General features: G+C 40.6%; 1 protein-coding gene across 4 annotated transcripts; it reads left to right on the forward strand.

The window, feature by feature from the left end:
• Positions 1-239: 239 nt before the first annotated feature.
• On the forward strand, positions 240-20,948 carry LOC104089787 (uncharacterized). Of its 4 annotated transcripts, XM_070195922.1 has the most exons (16): positions 797-1,561; positions 1,643-1,764; positions 2,044-2,138; positions 2,262-2,375; positions 3,946-4,050; positions 4,167-4,238; positions 5,117-5,229; positions 5,444-5,578; positions 16,925-16,993; positions 17,195-17,282; positions 17,465-17,536; positions 17,630-17,730; positions 18,097-18,214; positions 18,632-18,691; positions 18,832-18,942; positions 20,671-20,948. In XM_070195922.1, exons 1-16 carry the CDS (start codon positions 1,545-1,547, stop codon positions 20,779-20,781), a joined length of 1,503 nt encoding a protein of 500 aa, XP_070052023.1. In that variant the 5' UTR covers positions 797-1,544; the 3' UTR covers positions 20,782-20,948. The 4 variants fall into 4 exon arrangements, with proteins under 4 accessions (XP_070052024.1, XP_070052025.1, XP_070052023.1 ...); XM_070195923.1 differs by lacking the exons at positions 797-1,561; positions 1,643-1,764 and adding an exon at positions 240-534; XM_070195924.1 differs by lacking the exons at positions 797-1,561; positions 1,643-1,764 and adding an exon at positions 626-790.
• The last annotated feature ends 716 nt before the right edge of the window (positions 20,949-21,664 follow it).

Here is a 21,664-nt window from a genome sequence, read left to right on the forward strand (position 1 = left end):
GAGAGGGTTGTATATTGTTTTTAAAAATATTTTACTTCATTTAGAGTGATTTATCGTGGATTCGTTGGTACGCAAAAGTCGGTAGAATTTAAGAGTTCATAATAAGGGAAAAAAATTGGCAACACTTTTAAGTTAGTAAATTGGCATATTAATATTCCTCATTCTCACTTTCCTCACGCTTCATATGTATTTTTAATAAAAAAAGGAAAACTAAATTAGAATTGAGTAACCCACAACACAACTAATTAAATGAAAGATTGGAAGGAACGTCTCTTGCAATACTTCTTCATTTCGTCGGTTGATTGATTTCTACCGTTACACCTTTTTTATTCCTTAAATGTCACTTACTACACTTTTAACAAAAACACCGATTGGATAGAGCATTGCCCTTGTTTCTATCTTTGGAATCTTTGTGCCCTGGGAAGACGGGGGGAATTAGAATGGAGAAGAAGAAAGAGGTGATCCGTTTGGAGCGCGAGTCTGTTATTCCAGTCCTCAAACCCAGGCTCATCATGGCCCTCGCCGACCTTATAGGTAAAAATTGGATGCTCCCAAACAACCGGCTACTCTTTCTTCACTCTCTATTTTGTGGTCGATCAGTTGTTTGAATTTTGAAACAATTCTTCTCCTCTAATTTAATTGGATAATATCTCTGATATTTTCACTTTCTGTTACTTCTGTGGAAAAAACTACCAAATTTGACTAGCACAAGTACAACTCTGCTATAATCCGAGGAGACTTTTAAAGCAAACAATAGAACTTCCTATACTAGACCATAGAAAATGGCAGTGTAAGGAAACAATGCTTCTTTCTCCAAGAGGAGATCTTTGAAGCAAATAATACAACTTTCTACGCTAGACTCTATAGGGAACGGCAGTCACTTTTTTGTCTTTCTCCTGAATGTCAAGCAATTATTGCGTGCCATGAATTTAAACCTAAAATGTTACTAACTTTACACGATCTCATAGTTTTGGTGACGTCTGAGTTTTAGCTTTTTTCGTGTAAACAGCAACCCCCTTAATGGTTTAATTTTGCAAAATTTAATGTTGTTTACTGAGGCACTCTAATTGTATTGTGACAAAGCAGACAATTTGACCTTGATTATTTTCCCAGATTAATTAGATTTACTGTTGTGTGAATTAGATATTTTCCCAGATTAAATTAGATTATTTTCCAAGGTTTACCATCTGACTTATCTCAATTGCGAGTTTTATCATTAAATACTTTCTTAGAGTAAGTCACTTTCACTCAACTCAGAAGTTCACAATCTCTTGAATTTAAGAAATTAGATGCTTAATAGAGATTTTACTTTTGCAACTCCACCCTGATTCATAACTAGTTGGAGTTGGTTATGTGATTTTCTCATTATCATTCTGCTCCATTGGCTTGTTTCATTCCACTACTCAATAAATTGTCTTTTAGGACAAATAAGGGTTTCTCTATAACCGTGAATTGTCTAAATCTTACACTTCTCCTTACACGGTCACTCGAGCATATAAACTCTAACCGAAATAGAAAGGCTTCCATCTTTTCATCAAGTCCTCATGGATTTCAAGAAATTGTAAGCTTTTGAAACGACTTCCCTCTATGTAATTTTTTGGATAGATAAGTAACAGTATTACTCACAGTAAAAACAACGCAGTAAATTAGTGCTGGACATTTCAAAAGGAGGAGACCCCAGTTCAAAAGAAGGGGGGACCCTGTACACCCTCCATGTGAATTTTACGGAGACACTTGATGGTCATGGATCAAAATCCCCAAAAGGTTTCAAAACCCTTCCTTCACTGATAAGCTTTGACGTGTTATATGTTTAGAATTTTTAACAGAAACAAGTTTTCCTTCTGGATATACGTAAATCATGTCTGCGTCTTGGCAGCTCATTTCCACTCTTTTTTTCTTCTTCAGAAAATCTACTTTTCTTGAAACTGTAAAATGCTGCATGAATATCTGTGCTTCTAGTCCCTTTAGTGCTTTTTTATGATTGGTTATTTAAGTAAAAGTCTTTTTTGAGGTTCTAATGATCCGACCTTCCTCCTTGCCCAGAACATAGTTCTGACCGGGCTGAATTTCTGAAGCTTTGCAAGAGGGTTGAGTACACAATTCATGCTTGGTATCTTCTACAATTTGAGGATCTCATGGTAATATAATCTTATGCTACTTTTTATTTGATCAGACATCTTTTCTCATCAGTCTGCTGCAAATGAATATAATATGCTGATGTTGATATTGTGTTTTGATCAATAATATTTGTCTGATTGCAGCAATTATACTCTTTGTTTGATCCTGTGAACGGGGCTAAGAAATTGGAACAACAGAAGTTATCTCCAGAAGAGATTGACATTCTTGAACAGAATTTCTTGACATATTTGTTTCAGGTAAAAAATCTGCAGCTTCATCTAAAGTTTGTTTTCCTCTGGTACCTGAGCCAGCTATATGGGCTGTTTGGATTCATTATATAACATGCAAGCCCCAGTTGCCTACTCAGTATACTAGTTAAAAAAATATGTATAACATGCAAGCCCAAGTTGCCTACTCAGTATACTTGAGAGCTAGAGACTTGAGTTTCATCCCTTGGCCCAAGTTGCTTACTCAAGTTGACTGATCTAAAAAGTTCAAATAAGAGAAAGTCGGAAACGTGGAAGGTGGTGAATGCTAAGCCTTCATCTCAAGAACACACCACTAGCTCTGACAGTAGGGCAAGTCCGTCGCCCATCTCATTCTTTCCGACTCCCCAGCCGCATTTGTCCAAGTGGACTTTGAGCACCCGTGTTGGACCTTTCAGTAACACCATCAGCTGCTATATTCTATTGTATCCGCATATCTTTAGTCGGGATATTGGTGTTCCAGTTTAAATTTGATAAAAAATCCAATCTCATATCTGTCTTCTGTGTGTGCATATTTATAGTCTGCAGTTGCTTATATGAAGATATCTCTCTCTATATATTTGTGTATGTGTGTACCCATGGCTCAACAATTTACCCGAAAAAAAGAAGATAGTTAGAATACTTTCGATCTACAACCCTTGTATGAGGGCCCTGACATTTATGTACCTTCAAAAGAAAATCCCCAGCGGAGGTGAAAACATGCTATCCTCTCCTTCCCGAGCCTAGGAAATAAAAATATAACAAAAGATATAATCCTGCATCAGTTATTAAGTGTAAGATCCACTGAAATGGAAGAAAATTCTATTGGATTAAATTGAGAGGAAAAACTACTCCTTCCGTCCCATTTTATGTGATGTTGTTTAGCTGGGCACAAAATTTAAGAAAGAAAGAAAGCTTTTGGAACTTGTGGTCTAAACAAGTCATAGATATTTTTGTGGCTATAGATTATCTCATTAAGGGTAAAATGGAAAGTTTTAATTTTTTTTTAAATATAGTAAGGTATAATTCTTTTTGGGACATACTAAAAAGGAAAGTGCATCACATAAATTGGGACATAGCGAATAATTGTTTTTCTTCAGGGGAGGGAGACAACCAGTGAGGTGAAAGGTAAGAGGTCGAGGTTTTTGTCTTCACGGAGTGGGAGTTGCTTCGTCCTTCATTTTCCTGTTTTTTTTCTCTTTTACTTTGTTTTTTCTAACACATGCTTCCCATTTTTAATCATAAGGAGTAGCCTTACAATAAGAAAGTTTCGCATATTTATGCTGTTTTGTTGCAAAATCGAAATGGAAGGGGATATTTCTTTATTTTCAAGCATGGGGAACGGCTATATATTATTCATTTATCGCTAAAGTCGTTTTCCGTTATTTTGCACTGCATTATCATGCTATTGAGGCCAAGCCTGTAATGGATTTTAAACTTGCATCAAACTCTAAGTGCAGTGAATTCTGAATGCTTTTCCACATCTAGCTGGAGGATTAAGGGAAATGGGTATGACATTTGTGTTCTGGCACCCTTATTTCATTCTCCACTTTCTATCATCATTTCTCTTATGCTGATGCAGATTATGCACAAAAGCAATTTTAAAATAGCTAGTGATGAAGAGATTGATGTTGCACATTCAGGACAGTATCTTCTAAATCTTCCAATCACTGTTGATGAATCTAAGGTTCTTAACCAGCTGCTTTCGCATATAATTTGGTTCCGACAATTATTGGCTCTCTTGATATAGTTCCATTTTGTCATGTTCGCTATGCGATTCACTCTACCTTTTCCTGGATGCAGCTTGACAAAAAACTTTTAGAGAAGTATTTTGCAGAGCATCCTCATGAGGACCTTCCAGAGTTTGCTGACAAGGTATATCTCTTAGTGTAGCTTCAAGTTACAATTTGAAATGAGGCCTTTACTTTTGCTGGAACGTTTGGTATGAAGTTAATGGCTCCCAGATGCTAGGTCGACAAGTGTAGCTTCTGGTTGTATTTATGAAATTTTCACCAAATTGAATATTTCCCAATCTGCTTTTTGTTGGTGCCTTGCATTGTTTGGGGTTCAAGAATGCGACTTGAATCCTTGATATCCACATATGGTGTCCATTTATTTCCCTATCTCATTGTTGCTTTGCAGCAAGTATGATTGGCTGTTTAAAGTGAATCTTGAAGTAACCACTGTCCCTATACAACATTAGCTCTTAGGTGTCAGGATGTCCATTACTGCCCATGATTTTGGCAAGAAGGAATTTGCACTCCAATAAAACACAAGCAAAAGTATGCGATCATTTATTGCGAAGAACTTTAGAGTTATATTGTGCTTACTGGCCCTTTCTTCTTTTTCTTTGATGAAAGATTTTTATTTTCACCACGGATTCAAAAAAGTGTGTTATGACTGAGCACAAACTGGAATCTTTATCCTCTCATCTTCTTGCTAGTTTTCAAAAGATTAATCATTGTTCAAGGTCTGCTCCTCAAACCTGTAATAGTGCACACAAGCTTCAACAAAGGTAAAGAGTGACTTGTGCACGTGTTGTCACTTATATCTTTTTGAACCTGCAAATAGTATCATGGATGTATTATATTGTATTTGAGCTGTTCAACTTATATGGTATATCAATGTTTTACCTCGAAATTTATTAAGTATATCAATGTGTAATATGAACATATATTTCTCGAGGGAAAAGGATGAGAGTCAAGAGTTTGATCATGCCACTGAATCTCTATATACGTACCTTTTCTTTCCAGTATGTAATCTTTCGACGCGGCATTGGAATTGATAGGACTACTGATTACTTTTTCATGGAAAAAGTGGACATGATTATTGGACGCACTTGGGCATGGATTTTGAGAAAAACAAGGTAAGTGACTTTTAGATACTTTAGTATAGTAAAAACCTGTTTACTGTTTGCATTGTACTTGAAATGAAGTTCCTATAACTTTCTGAACCCTTCTGGTGAAAATGTGAAGTTAGAATTCTAAAGTTCATCTCCACTTTGCCTCTGTTTTGGGCCTTTTTTCAATGTTTTAGTGAATGCATTGTGTCTTAGCACTCTTAGGTTCTTATGCTGCCAGGATTGATAGACTATTTTCGAGGAGATCAAGTTCACGGCGCAAAAAGGATCCCAAAAAAGACGATGAGATCAACAGTGAAGCAGAAGATCATGACTTATATGTTGAACGTATCCGCATTGAAAATATGGAACTCAGGTCTATTAAGTCTCTCTTTGCTGTTCTGTATTAGTGTATTTCTATTCTTTGCTTTAGCTGATATGCTGCTCTAGGAAGTTCAGGAGGCACATTTGTGTCTTGTGAATCTTTAATCTATAACTTTCATATTAACCACAGACTGATATATTTACAGCATGAGATGAATTACGTCATGCATTGTGGAGATGATCCAATTGTTTTGTAGGATTTGACATTAAGGTTTTAATGGCTCTCATCTGTTCATTCAGTTATACTCGGATTTGTTGCAAATGGACCTATTTTTTTGTATGCAAATTCTATTTGACTCATGCATAAAGTATTAACAACTGGAATCGTATGAAATGGACAGTCCATAGCTATAAAAAGGTTGTCATTTTTCTTCTTCATGAGTGTTTTTGGTCTTTGGTTAAAAGGCAGTTAAGCACTGTGGTGTCTTATAGTTATCTCTGCCGCAAATTGTGTGCATCTATCTGGCTAGTTGGACCTAGTGTAGCAATGAACTATTCTGGTTTTTGCACTGACCTTTGTCCTTTTAACCAAACATTTCTTCGTAGTGCCAGGAGTAATCAATTTTCCTTGCATCAAGTGAAATAGTGTAGAGTCCAGGATCAGATTGATAGTTGGCCAGGGACTGCCTATCAAAATAGTAAGGACCACTTATTACTGACGTAGATAATGGCTCCACCCTTTATGATCTCTGCCAATTGAGTGACGAATTGGATAACCCATTCTATCCGATGTTTACGACTAAAACATGGAATATGGAATACAAGACCTTATTTATTCAAGGAAAATATAACAACCAAGGGCAAAGCATCTAAGCTGTCACGACCCAAACTCCCTCCGTATAACGTCGTGACGGCACCTAGTCTCTACGACTAGGTAAGCCTAACAAATTGCGGAAATATAACAAAAACGAAAGTAAAACTTGGCAACTAACAGCAGTGGATAACTGAATAACTAGTAACAATGCCGCTCGGCATGTACGATAACCAATACTCTATAAATACACAGTCTTCCCAAAACCCGGAACATCATAAGTCACAAGCTACAGAAGGAGACTGGTATCTCTATACACCAGAGTCTAACAAAAGAAGTACGGAAGGTAAATGACATATGAGAGAATAGAGGGGGACTCCGAGGTCTGCGGACGCGGCAGATGTACCTTGAAGTCTCCGTACAGCAGCAAGCACTCTCAGCTAATAGCGGGGCTAATAAGAAGTACCTGGATCTGCACACAAAACATGTGCAGAAGAGTAGCATGAGTACACAACAACGATACCCAGTAAGTGCCAAGCCTAACCTCGGTAGAGTAGTGACGAGGTCAGGTCTGGGCCCTACTGGAATATAATAACAAGACAGATGATAAAATAAAATGAAGTAAAACAGAGAATTTAACAGAAGGAATTCACAGAGAAATAACAACACACAAACAATGTGATAACAACAGGGGCGCTCCCGAGATACCGTCTCGTAGTCCCAAAAGTAAATACTCGACAGGGGATTTCTCGAGATACCGTCTCGTAGTCCAAAACGTAAATATGGAGGGAGAACTCTCGAGGAACCGCCTCGTAGTCTCAAAAGTAAATGTGCAGGGAGAACTCCCGAGGAGCCGCCTCGTAGTCTCAAAAGTAAATGTACAGGGAGAACTCCCGAGGAACCGCCTCGTAGTCTCAAAAGTAAATGTGCAAGGAGAACTCCCGAGGAACCGCCTCGTAGTCTCAAAGTAAATATGCAGGGAGAACTCCCGAGGAACCGCCTCGTAGTCTCAAAGTAAACACACAGCTCAAACCGATAAATACCATAGTTAACAACAAGATTTCTACAGTTATACCGATAAATAACAAGGAAAAACAGGAAATCAACTAGGCATGCTTCACGGAGTTCAAATAAGCAATTAAAGCACGTAGACATGCGATATTAGACTAAACAGGATAGCTACACATGTTGGAATAGCTCAATTAAGAATGAAAACATACTAATACTCATTTAAACGATATAACTCAAATTAAAGGAAAAACAGATTACTACTTAGTAAAATAAATCGGGTTTTACAACAAATAGCCCGAGTACGTACTCGTCACCTCACGTACACGGCGCTCACATATCACAACAGTACCAGATCCTAAGGGTATTTTTCCCACACAAGGTTAGGCAAGCCACTTACCTCGAACCAAGCTCAATCAATCCGTAAGAATGCCCTTTCCTCGATTATCCGACTCTGAATGGCCCAAATCTAGCCAAACACAACTGCATATCATAAATACAACTATAATAGACTCATATAATTAATGAAATCAATACTTTAACAAAAATTTCGAAATTCGTCCTAAAAAGTCGACTCGGGCCTACGTCTCGGAATCGGGTAAAAGTCACAAAATATGAACACTCATTCACTCACGAGTCTAACCATATCAAATTTACTAAAATCCGACACCAAATGGTCCTTCAAATCCTCAAATCAAACTCTCCAAATCCCTAGTCTCAACTCCCAAATTCCACCTTAAATATACACTAACTAGGTGGAAAAATAAATGGGGAAGCAAGATTATTGATAAAAAATAAGCACAAGGGACTTACCTCAAGAAATCCCTCAAAAATGCTCTCAAGAAATCGCCAAACCCGAGCTCAAAATGTTAAAAATGAGCAAAAATCGCGAACCCTTGCATTTAAGTGTTCTGTCCAGAAATCTCGCACCTGCGGCCCATAGTCGCACCTGCGACGCCCGCTCCTGCGGAATTCTTCCGCTTCTGCGATCCCTCACGCCCTGGCCCCTTCTGTTTCTGCGCTCCATCTTCTGCGGATGCGCAGATGCGGTTGTACCTCCGCACCTGCGACCTCTGGCCTCTTCCTTCCAAACCGCACCTGCGTCCATTGGCTCGCTTCTGCGGGCTCGCACCTGCGGTCAAAATTGCGCAGCTGCGATTACACCAGGTGCAACAGCTTCAACTATTCTTCCAAAACCAAATTTGATCCGTTAACTATCCGAAATCAACCCGAGGCCTCTGGGACCTCAACCAAACATACCCACTGGTCCTAAATCACCATACGTACTTAGTCGAGCCCTCAAATCACATCAAACAACGCTAAAAACACGAATCATCCTCCAATTCAAACTTAATGAACTTCAAAGTTTCGAACTTCCACAACCGATGCCTAAACCTATCAAAGCATGTCCGATTGACCTCAAATTTTGCACACAAGTCATATTCGACAATACGGACCTACTCCAACTTCCGGAATCGGAATCCGACCCCGATATCAAAAAGTCCACTATCGGTCAAAATCTCCAAAAATTCATCTTTCGCTAATTCAAGCCTAAATCAGCTACATACCTAAAATTCACAGTCCGGACATATTCCTAAGTCCAAAATCACCTAATGGAGCTAACAGGACTGACGGAACTCCATTCCGGAGTCGTCTTCACACAGTTCCGACTACGGTCAAAATCCTAAGACTTAAGCTTCCGTTTGTAGGGACTAAGTGTCCCAATACACTCCAAAACCAAAAACAAGACCTCCCGGCAAGTCACATAAGCAGAAAAAGGTACGGGAAAAACAGTAAACAAGGGATCGGGGCTATTACTCTCAAAACGACCGGCCGGGTCGTTACATAAGCACAGAGGAGGATGTACAACTTATGGTACGGGTTCGGCAGAACCCAGTAGCTTTGGCTCAGATCCTGTATATGTATCGAGAAATCCACTAAATATGTATGTACACATAATAAACTGCAAACCCGATAGCATAAATGGGTTGTGGGTTCTGTGGCAAGCAAGGGGTCACCAGAACCCATAAATTTCCTGGATCCGCCTTTGTCTAAGCATTCAAACAGAATACTTAAAAGGATGTAGTTGAATAACCGAGGACATTATAAGCCTTTTCAAAACCATGAATAATCAGCCAAAATCTTCTCTTACACTCCTTTCTTGTGTTAATATCCAAAAGGTGAATACATGAAGGGGGGAGGGGGGATATACAACCTTATCTCCTTAAGGACAGGACCAACAGTTTACATCTGCGCAACTTCCAAAGCTTATAACTAGACTAATGCTAGCTAACTTTATGTGAGAAATTGACATGCCCAATTAGCTTCCAAAAAAAGTACATCTTAGTTTCGTCTTGCTAAAGTATTGAAAGTTTGAGAGTACTATTCTCATGTACAAGGATTGAAATAAAAGTAGCCATTACAAGCTGTACTATAACAAAACTGTAACATGATTGCTAGTTGTTGCCTTTCTTTTGGCTTGTCTGCTTCTGAAAGCTAGCATTCGCAATTTATGAAGTGGTAGAGATAAGAAGTAGAGGAAAAAATGGCTGAGCACAGGCTTACCAAAGATTGGCTCTAATATGATATGAGAGCATTTGAGCATCCAACCCAAAATCTTAAGGCATTTGGTGGAGTAACTCAGGATAATTATAAGCCCCATGGTAGGTCCATTTTGGAAATCCTTGCAAAAGTAATGTGGGACTTGTTCAAGACCCTGAGACCTAGTCAATATTAGGGCCAATAAAGGAGTAATTCAGCATTTGTCTGTTTGATAGTGCTATGGGATTAAGCTGGGTTTGTTGTTGTTGTTCTGTTTGATAGTGCACTTATGATCTAGTCAATTACTTCCCCCTCTTTTCTCTATTGCCTTCGAAATATGGAGATCCCTCACCTTTCATTATAGATGCCAGAAATCTTCATCAAATAACCATCTTAGTAATCTCATTACCAGCGCCCCCAGGGCCTAGCTCAAGTGGCAAAGGGTGGTGGATTTGTGTCTTAGGTCACAGGTTCAAGCCCCCACACCATGCAAAGCAAAGCCTGGTATTTAAGTGGAGAAAGGTAGAGGGGCGGGCCCATTATCCACCGAGTTTCAAAGGCTGCGGTTGGTCCAAAGGATCGGCCCCAGACGGATATCTCGGTCATAAAAAAAAAAAAAGTAATCTCATTACCAGCAAAATACATGAAGAAGACATCTGGAAATAACTTCTCTTATCAATACTCTCCTCTCCCTTCAGTTTGATCAATGCATGCCTAGTTGTAGCAACTATTGTTGAGTAAACCCCTGTCAAAATATATATTAGATGCATTCATGTATTTCCCTTCCATGTTTTCTATCAAGTCACACTTATTGAACTTTAATCTTTTATGAGCAAATAAAATGTTGATATTTAAAATACACTGTAGCAAACTTCCAACCCACCCCTTCACCATCACCATGAATCATGAATCCTAGGACCTCACCACCACCATCCGAGAGCCAACCCTGTCGCGACACTACCCCAAAAAGAATCGCCGGGATCTGACACCCCACGCGCCGTCACGCGCGGCAGATCTCCGACCACCCTAGCCCACGCGCTGGCGCGTGACACCTTTCCGGGCAATATCCCAACTTTTTTCCTTCAGACAGCCTCTTCGCGAGGCTGTTCCGACCTCACCCATCCATCAACCTCCAACTTCCGACCACTTTTGCTATTTTCCGGTGACGGAGGTGTCCTTTTTCGGCCAGATTTCACTCCCTCTCACTTTCTCTTCTTCAGTCAGTCTCCTCGCGAGGCTCTTGGTTTAGCTATGACGGACTCTACAGAGAGAAGCTCCTACTTCTCCCTAGAATCTAGAAAATTGGAAAGCATGTCTTTTAGCAAAGCTGCATCTTGGCCAGCCCTCGAACTTGGGGGAAGATGCAAGCGAAAGCTTGACGTAAGGCAGGAGCCACACTTCTCGCTATCCGAGGAGCACACTCTCAGGCGTAAAGGTTTCTTGGACTCTTGTTTGATTGGGTCTTTCTCCAAATGGGTTGGTTCTCCAGAAGCTGTTAGGAACTGGGCAGCAGAGGCATGGAACGTTAAGGACGGGCTGAAAATATCGCAATTGGGAGACACGCAATATCTTTTTCGATTCGTCGACGAGTCTCAAGCTTTAGAAATTCTTGTCAGAGGAAACAGGTGGTTCGACGGGAATTTCTTAAAGTTAGACAGATGGGTGGAGCACGATGGGTGTCTCGACCCTCGTTTCGCTGGCGAAACATTGGTGGTCAACATGGTGGGTCTCCCGGTGCATCTCTGGTGTCTTGACCTATTCAAGAAGTTTGGGAAAATCTGTGGGGGTTTCATTGATGTCACTTGCAGCTTGCACGATCTCTCGCGCGTAAGGATTGTGGTGAGGAAAGGGGGCAGAATCCCTGTCTCCACTGTGGTGGAAGATGGCTACTTGAGTTACAGGGTTTGGTTAAGCCCTGAATTTTGCCCTATCTTTATGCCTGTGATTTTGGCGGAAGAAAAGGAAAGGTCAAATAGAAGGGAGGGAAGGGGAAATCAGTTTCCGAGGGGAGGGGAGGGCTCACCGGATCAGTGGATTAAGCTGGAAACAGACGGTAGATCGAGAAGTGACGGGAGGTTCGATTTTGCGAGAAGAAGACAACATTTTAACAGGAGGAAAAGACGTGAATGGGTTAGTGATGCGGGCTGGAAAGGTAGAATGGGTCGGTACTCTTTTAACAATCATAGGGCCGGGAAAGATTTCAGCAAGCATAGTCCTGGGCCTCTACACATGGGCCCAGCAACTTTTCCCAATTCTATTAGAATCGATCCAAAGGGCCCCAGTTTATATCAAGTTGCGTCCGATAAGGCTCCTAAACATATGGGAGCAGTCACTCCTCCTTCTTCTGCCAATGATGCCTCACACAGTGTTATCTCTTCACCAAGCACTAGGGACTTGCGCCCCTCTTCGACCACTATTCCAGGGGCAGCACCGGCTAAAGCTGGCGGTGTTATTCCACGGCCCCCCGCCTGTGATGGACCCAGCTCCATCGCCCCCTCATCTCCCACTGTGCTTAGATGTGCTGAGGTTACAATACAATCTCCTCCAAGAGAGGCATTAATTCCTGAGGTTGGTGCCTCTCAAAGAAACGACGTGATCCACCCGGCATCCAGAGTTCCTATTACTAGCAAGGCTATGGTCTTGCATTCCTCCGGTAGGGGCAAGGAAAAGGTAATTACAGAAGACGCATGCCCAATTTCGTCACGGATTGGAGAAGGGGATATGTTCATATGGATGGAGGATAAACTATTAAACTTTGGGAGGTTCTTAGGTGTTTCTTTTGAAGGGAAGGAAGATAGGGTGCTAGAACTGTTGAGGGAGATTGAGAAACAGCCTTGTTACGAAGGCGCGGGGAGGGAGTTGGGTAAAGGTGTTAATCAAAATAAAATAGGGGATGTAGTGGTGTATCAGAGAAGGGGTCGAGTGTGTGACATGGAGAAAGGGACCTCGGCTAGGGTGGTGGGGAAATGGGGGCTATTGTTGCTTATGGAAGTTAAGATCCTTTCATGGAATGTCAGGGGGATAAATGACCCAAACAAAAAGGGCCATCATCAAAGTGGAAGTTAGGGAGTGAGGTGCCAACCTAGTTTGTTTTCAGGAGACCAAAATGGAAGTTTTGTCGGATGCGATCGTGAGAAGTGTCTGGGGAGGTAGTTGGGTGAAATATGATTGGGTCCCAGCAGCGGGAAGTGCCGGGGGCATTCTACTTATGTGGGATGATAGAAGCTTGGAGGTAAAGGAGATTAGGAAGGGAGTTTTCTCTTTGGCAGCTCTCGTCAAAGATAGAGTGAGTGGGGTGGAGTGGGGATTTGGGGAGTGTATGGGCCGGTAGGGGAAGGGTCCAAGGTGTCTTTCTGGGAGGAACTGGCCAATATTATGGGGGAATGGGACATTCCATGGGTTCTAGGGGAGACTTTAACACTATTAGATTCCCGGAGGAGAGATTAGGGGGTAGTGTGATTTCGAGGGCCATGGAGGAGTTTTCTGACTTGATCAATGATCACTTTCTCATTGACCTTCCTCTGTCAGGGGAAAGGTTTACTTGGGCCAGGGCGGAGGATTCCAACTCAAGGTCTAGAATTGATAGATTCTTGACATCTCCCTCATGGGATGAGCTGGTGCCGAATGTGCTGCAGATTCCTTTACCTAGGTTGACTTCAGATCATTTGCCTATTTTGCTAGATGGATGCAGAGGGAGAGGGGTGCGTGCTCCCTTCCGATTCGAAAACATGTGGTTGAAAGTGCCAGGATTCTGTGACAAGGTGAAAGAATGGTGGACAAGCTATGGGGTATCAGGGACACCTTCATACCGTCTTTCGAAGAAACTCAAATTGCTCAAGGGAGATATTATTAGGTGGAATAAGGAGGTTTTTGGGAGGATAGAGGTTAAAATGAGGGAGCTTATGCATGAATTGGGGGATTTAGAAAGAGGGGAAGGGGCGGGGGAGCTAGACGAATCTGAGAAAGAGAGATTGGGGGAGGTTAAGAGGGAAATAGTTGAGTTAGCAATAGCTCATGAGACTAGTTGGCGGCAAAAATCGAGGGCGCTCTGGCTAAAGGAGGGGGATTCGAATACCAAGTATTTCCATAGGGTGGCGGTCGCAAATCGAAGGAGAAACTTCATAGAGTCCTTAGTTGTGGATGGGGTGAGGATTGAGGGAGAGGAGGAGGTAAAATGGGCGATAGCGGGGTTTTATGAGAACTTATATAAAGAGGAAGTTAGTTGGAAGCCGACTTTGGGGGGAATAAAGTTCAACCATATAGGGGAGGGAGACAACGAGTGGCTAGAAAGGGTTTTCGAGGAGGAGGAGGTGCACGAGGTTGTGTCGTGTTGTGCTGGTGATAAGGCCCCCGGGCCTGATGGTTTCTCCTTGGCTTTCTTTCCGCTCTTTTGGGACACCATCAAGGGGGAGTTGATGGAAGCCATTGAATACTTCCATGCGAATGGTGTTTTCGAGAGAAGTATCAATGCTTCTTTTATTACTATTGTGCCTAAGAAAGAAGGTGCATCTTGTATCAGAGACTACAGGCCTATTAGTCTAGTGGGGAGCATTTACAAGATTATTTCTAAAGTGCTTTCCAACAGACTTAAGAAGGTTCTTGACATGACTGTTTCGTCCTCCCAGAATGCGTTTGTGGAAGGTAGGCAGATCCTGGATGCTGCCTTGGTGGCAAATGAACTTGTAGACTCCAGAAGGAAAAATAGAGAACCCGGCTTACTATGCAAGTTAGATCTTGAGAAGGCTTTCGACCATGTCAATTGGAAGTTCCGGGACTTCATTATGATGTGGATGGGGTTTGGGGAAAGATGGAGGGGATGGATAAAATTCTGCATTTCCTCAGTCAGATTTTCTGTCCTGGTTAATGGTAGCCCGTGTGGTTTCTTTGGCAGCTCCAGGGGTCTCAGGCAAGGTGACCCCCTATCCCCCATGTTATTCATTCTAGTGATGGATGCTCTGAGCAAAATGATGGATCGTGCGGCGGGCGGAGGTTTCTTGAGAGGATTCTCAGCTCCGATTGGGGTGCTCAGTGCCCGAAGAGTCTCACATTTGCTTTTTGCGGATGACACACTGGTTTTCTCTGATGCCGATATGGATCAGTTGACCTACCTGAAGCAGGTCCTGCAGTGGTTTCAGTTAGTATCAGGACTCAAAATCAACATCGGCAAGTGTGAGATTTTTCCGGTAGGTGAGGTTATTAATATTGATGCCTTGTCTGGTGTTCTCAGATGCAAGGTGGGCTCCCTTCCCACTACTTACCTGGGCCTCCCTTTGGGTGCTTCATATAAGGATACTACGGTTTGGAATCCAGTAATCGAGCGGGTTGAAAAAAGATTAGCAGGGTGGCAGAAACGGTATTTGTCAAAAGGAGGTAAGGAAGTGCTTATCAAAAGCACTTTATCGAGTATGCCCACCTATTATTTATCCCTGTTGCAAGCACCGGTGAGCATCACAGAAAAACTAGAGCGACTTCTAAGAAACTTTCTGTGGGATGCGGCGGATGGAACTAGAAAGTTTCATCTAGTGAATTGGCAGACAGTCACTTCCCCAAAGAAGTGGGGTGGACTTGGAGAGATCTTAGGGTATTTAACAGAGCTTTAATGGGAAAGTGGCTATGGAGATTCGGGGTAGAAGAGCATGCTCTATGGAGGGAGGTCATAGTAGAAAAGTACGATTCAACGGGAGGGGGTTGGATGACCAAGGCGATCACAACACCTTTCGGGTGTGGCATGTGGAGGAGTATCATGAAGAATTGGGAAGCATTCAGTGGCAACATCACTTACAGGGTGGGAGATGGAAGGAGAATCAGCTTTTGGAATCATAAGTGGTGTGGAGAGTATACTCTGAGGGTCTTCTTCCCCCACGTCTTCAGAGTTTCAAACCAGAAGGAACTGATGGTCCAACAGATTCGCAAGGAGCATGAAGGGGGGTAGTATGGGACCTCTCATTCAGGAGGAACATGCAAGATTGGGAGATTGTGGAGCTTAAGTCTTGTTGGCACTGCTATACGGGCAAGACATGCTCCAGCCATCCTGCGACTCTTAGAGATGGGGCTTGTGTGGCGATGGTTTGTTCACCGTAAAGTCCTTTTACCAGAGTATGTTGGTGAGAGAGGAGACCACTTTTCCATACTCCTCGATCTGGATTCCTAGGGCGCCCACGAAGGTGTGCTTTTTTGCATGGCTAGCGGCAAGGGGAGTGATCTTGACTGCTGAAAATCTCCGAAAGAGGGGAATTACACTTGTTAGTTGGTGCTACATGTGTAAAAGTTCTGGGGAAGAAGTTAATCACCTTATGTTGCATTACCCTGTGTCCTCTGCATTGTGGAGGTCAATCCTGAATCTTTTTGGTGTTCAATGGGTGATGCCAAGCACTGTAAAGGAAATGTTATATAGCTGGGGCGGTTTTCGTAGAAGAAGAAAGCAAAAGGCGTGAAAATTCGTCCCGTTAGCTCTCATGTGGGTAGTATGGGGGGAGAGAAATAGGAGAGCTTTTGAGGAGATTGAGTCTCCTTTTTTACATCTTAAGAATAGTCTTTTATCTTTGATCGCTTTTTGGTGCACTCATTTAGCCCCTACTTGTATAGAAGATTGGGCGTCTTTTGTAGAGAATCATGTTCTGATGTAAATTCTCTACGTCTTTGGTATACTTCGTGTACACAGTAGTTCTCTCCCTTTTGATTAATACAATTTACCTTATCAAAAAAAAATGTATTTCCCTTCCATTTCTACTATTCATTTACCTTAATTTCAGAGTTGATATGCCCGAGTGAAATTGGAAGAATCTGATTAATCACATCCGTGCATGGCGTGTAGTGAGTTTGGCTCTTAGAGCAAGAAAATTAGTGGTCTAATTTTTATGATTACTTGTCTGAACTGCTAGAAGCGGATGACCAGTTGTTGGATTCACCACTGTTAGCCAGTCGAGTGACTTTAATAATTATGATTTAATACCACTAGCATTAACAAATTTTACTGCCTGCTTTGAGTTCCTGATGCTTATTGCCAACTTATAATTTTTTTCTATTGTCTGAATCCAGTTTACGTAGTCTGCTGAGCAAGATAACAATTCAAGAGCCTACTTTTGACAGGATAATTGTTGTCTACAGGTATGACTTTGCTTTTTTTGTGGAAATATCTGTAAATATGAAGTTCTTGGTTGAAGCCCATTTTCTTTCACAAGAAGGCTCATGTTTATCAGATGGCTAAGTTGTTGAATAATAAGTTTTTTGGTCCCTTGTTCCTTTATGGTTCACTTGTTGTACACTGTCGTGTTGTTTGAATAATGGATTCAAGTGGTAATTTTGCAGACGAGCTGGTACCTCATCAAAATCTGATCGAGGAATTTATGTGAAGCATTTCAGGCACATCCCAATGGCTGACCTGGAAATTGTCCTTGTATGATTTTTTTTTCCAATTGTTTTCTTTCAGCCTGTATTTTGTGTACCTTTCCTCTGGGAAGCTGAGTTTCTTATAAACTGTTACATCCTGAAGCTATTATTATATGTACCTTTCAACTGGGGGGCTGAGCTTCTTATAAACTGTTACGTCTTGATGCTATCTTTCTCTTTCTTTTTTAGCCAGAGAAAAGGAATCCCAGTTTAACTCCAATGGATTGGGTCAAATTCCTTGTGTCTGCAATAGTTGGTCTGGTTAGTTACTTTAAACCACTTAGAATTTGACTACTTGACTGTTATTGTCCTTTCAGTTTTTTTTTAAACTGAGGAACTCTTTCATTCTTTCAGGTAGCTGTTGTGGGTTCGCTTGAATTGCCTAAAGCTGATTTCTGGGTCATATTTGCTGTTCTCTCCACGGTGATAGGCTATTGTGCAAAGACATACTTCACGTTGAGTACCTGTTGATTTCAGTATTATCTGCATCAATATTTGTAAAAGAAACAAAGAATTATCTGTACCAATGCTGGTATATCGTTTTATTCTTAGTTGCTGACTTTTCAGCACTTCAAATCTGTTTCACTTGTCTTTTGTTCATTTAAGGGACATAAGCATCATGGACTTAGTTGTGTAGTCTTCCCACATTTGTAATGTTCATTCTCTTTTTGATCGGAGTTCCCTAAATTGTGCATTTTGTCATACTGAGGCACATGTTTTATATGATGAATGGCTCAGATGATCGCTAAGAACATAGCAAATCACTAAGAGCATCCTCAAGCTGGTATTTCACTGAAGCTGATTCATTAATTTGCCTGCAGGTTTCAACAAAATATGGCAACATATCAGAACTTGATTACCCAGTCAATGTATGATAAACAGCTAGATAGTGGAAGGGGTACTCTTCTCCATTTGTGCGATGATGTGATTCAGCAAGAAGTATGTAGCTTCTGTCTTCTTTCTCCCTTCAATTGCTTTTTCATTCTATCATGAATTTCCTGTAATTCTATTACCCTACCTCCTTCCCCAGGAAAATAAAGGACTATAAAACTGAAAATAAGCTTTTCTTTTTCATTTCTGATGGTGATCGGGATTTATATGATAGACTAACGATACAATTATGAAGTCAAAGAAATAGAAAAGGAAGATATTTGTGATGCTGGTGTGCCATTATAGGAAATTTAGAAATGTTTACATATACTCTCAGGGTTCCCACTTTTAATAAATATTATTGGTTGGTAATTTGGAGACTGCATTCCGTTACTGAATGTAGCTACTGATTCTGATACTTACAATGTTCTTGAGTAGTTGAACAAGTTACAGCTGGTGCTTACAGTGTCCATGTCAAATTTGCAGGTAAAGGAAGTTATTATTTCATTTTTCATTTTGATGGAACAGGGTAAAGCTACTTTGCAGGTATATGACACCTGTATCTCTCTGCATGTTTGGCATTCATATGAATCTTATCTGGTGCTTTTCTTTGATGCATGCTTCCATGGTGTCCCTCAATTACTGTGTTACTAAGATAATCTTCCATTATTCTGAGGATTGTATAGGACCTTGATCTGCGGTGCGAGGAGTTACTAAAAGAAGAGTTCGGTGTAAGCTGTAATTTTGATGTAGATGATGCTGTTCAGAAACTAGATAAATTAGGCATTGTTGCTCGGGTAAGAATGATCTTCTGTCTTAGCCTTTTGCTTTTTTGTTCTTTTCCTTGACCTAGTAAATATCTTTTCCTGCAAACTTGTCTTGCTGCCAGATATTTAGATATAGGCACTAATATGGGAAATATATATATATATATATATATATATATATATATATATATATCACACAAGAAGCAGACTGAACCACTGGAAAGGAGTTTATGGATCTCTGGATTTAGACGATGCTAAACTCGGCCAAGCCCTTTGTTTCTTATTGCTTGTTCATTTCGTTGCTGACTAGATGATCCTTACCACACATCATCTATACACCTTCTAAAAGAAAGTTAAGCGCTTTTAAGTGGTCCATGTTTTAAGAGTCATCCTTTGGAATGGCAAGATTGAGCTAGTTGGTAAGACCCCCATCAAGAAAAGAAAAAAAAGGGATCTTTCCAGGAATCTTTAAGTTACTCCAGCTTTTAAAACCACTAATTTACGAGAACTCTGAAAACTTGAGAGATATTCCTTTTGGTCATTAGAAGCATTAAACCAAGATGTCATTTTCCACAGGTAGGTAGAAGAAGAGAGACTAATACTTAGCCTTCTTTTACAATTACCGGGTTGAAACAATTCAGTTAGTTTCTAGCACATGAGCATTCTCTACTGATATCTGGAAACCCTCTATTTTCCAATATGAAAGTGATATTGTACAGCATCAACATTGATCGAACTGGAGTATGCCTGCATGATGCATCCAAGAAAATGTGAAAGATTAACTACGTTGAACAGGATGTAAAATAACCTTTTACACATATTAAGATTTTTGGAAGAAGAGATTTTATAGGTCTATTGGGGCTTTAAGCACAAAGCGCAAACAAACATGGCTTTAGGGAAGAATGGGTTAAAGCCATGGCTTTTAATTGTTATATATCATTGGTAATTTTCTTGGCTATCTTTTGATAGCATGAGTAAAATGGTTAGTTGTTGGTAAATAGTGTCTTTTTTGGTACATTTCCGTAAGATTCCCATTTGTTTACAATAGATATCTAATTTTGTGTTCCTAATCACCCAAGAAAAGACATCATTCATAATGTTTTGTTAACAATTAGTAAAATGTGCAATAAAATGTTTTTCAAGGAAGTGACTTTTCACCAAAAAGCGGAAAAATTTACTTGGTCACTTATGAACGGAATTAATTTTCTTCACAACTATCTCAACTCTTAACTGCATATCATTGCTCTTACCGACATTTAGATATTATTTTAAATTTTAATGCTAAAAAAGTTCATAAAAGTACTATCCGGTTTGCTAACATTACAATCACCAACCAAACACTAGAACATTTGTTTGAAATGACTTATATTTAGGAAAATGTATTCCGTACTAAATGCTACTTCTCATTTTCCTAAGAAATCCATTATAAAAAGCATAGACAAGCGAGGTGACTTAAGTTTAACCAAATTCATTGATAAGATTAGAAGACGCAGGTCTAATCTTTTTATGGAAATATAAATAAATTATCCTTTTCTCAACGTGGAGAATAATCAAGTTATTGTACTATCGGGGAAGGTGCACAGCCAATATTCGTACCTTGGTAAGTAGTATGATAAGTCCCCTTGTCGGCTATTGAAGCTTATTTCTACCTTATCTGCACCCTTTCATGTTGGCTATTGAAGTCTATACCTTATCTGCACCCTGAATTGATTATTTCTATGTTTTTCTTGCCTCTAATATATTCTGTTCCCAATTAAGGATACGATTGGAAGGTACTATTGTGTTGGTCTCAAGCGTGCAAATGAGATAATTGGGACCACTACGGAAGAGCTTGTCCTCAAAGCAAAGCAGGGTGCCACTTCTCCTTGATGTTGTGTGTCAGATGATTAGCTTCTTATCTTTGTTTCTCTTCTTTTATGCTTGTAAGAAAAATTTGGAAACGACACAAGGGGTGTTGGCATGCATATTTTATTCATTACAAATCTTGGATGTTGCTACAGTTCCTTGGGTTTTCTATGTCATATTCTTTGTTGAAAGAGTGAAGTAATGTGGAAGCTCGTGGTATAGAATTCAAGGTGCAATGTCCTGGCTTCAGGCCTAGAAGTCCTTGTGGTGCTTTTGTAAATGGGAGATGTTGGATTAGGGGGCATCAGTTAGCGAGCCAGGTGACTTGGAAAGTGTTCTCGTGGGCATTTTTGGGGCATGTTCATTCAAGGTGGTCCTAAAACTTGACTGCTACCCAACTGGTAGGACGTCTCCCCAGGTTCACCTAGTGTCTCAGGGGCAGATGTGCGCCCAACCCTCGCAAGGTAGAAAGCTTGGGTTACTAACAAAATGAACAAAATTCCAAGCCCCACTGTACTGAGGCGTGGCCTCAGAAGCAGATGTGCATCCAGAAGAAAACTTGATTTACTAACAAAATAAATACATAGATGACAAATCAACACTTAATAAATTGAAGGTATCTCAATAAAGCAATGTCAAAAGTTAAGGCACTTGCAATATCCAAGATGCAAGAGATAACTTAAAAGTGTGGCGAAGATTGGAGAGGAATGCGACGTGAGTGATTGGTGAAGAAAAGAAGAGCTGCCGCAGAGACCAGAGGATAGACACAAGAACTGTTCATTTATCACTAAAAATCTTGCCCACTCCTAATATGTATGCATCAAGTTTAGATAAACAAACTTTAGAGGGAGAGTAGCTTGAACTTTTGCTAGGAATTGAGTATTATGAAGTTATTTTTCACATTTTT

This window comes from Nicotiana tomentosiformis, chromosome 2 (genome assembly GCF_000390325.3).
Source record: "Nicotiana tomentosiformis chromosome 2, ASM39032v3, whole genome shotgun sequence".
Classification (NCBI taxonomy): domain Eukaryota; kingdom Viridiplantae; phylum Streptophyta; class Magnoliopsida; order Solanales; family Solanaceae; genus Nicotiana; species Nicotiana tomentosiformis.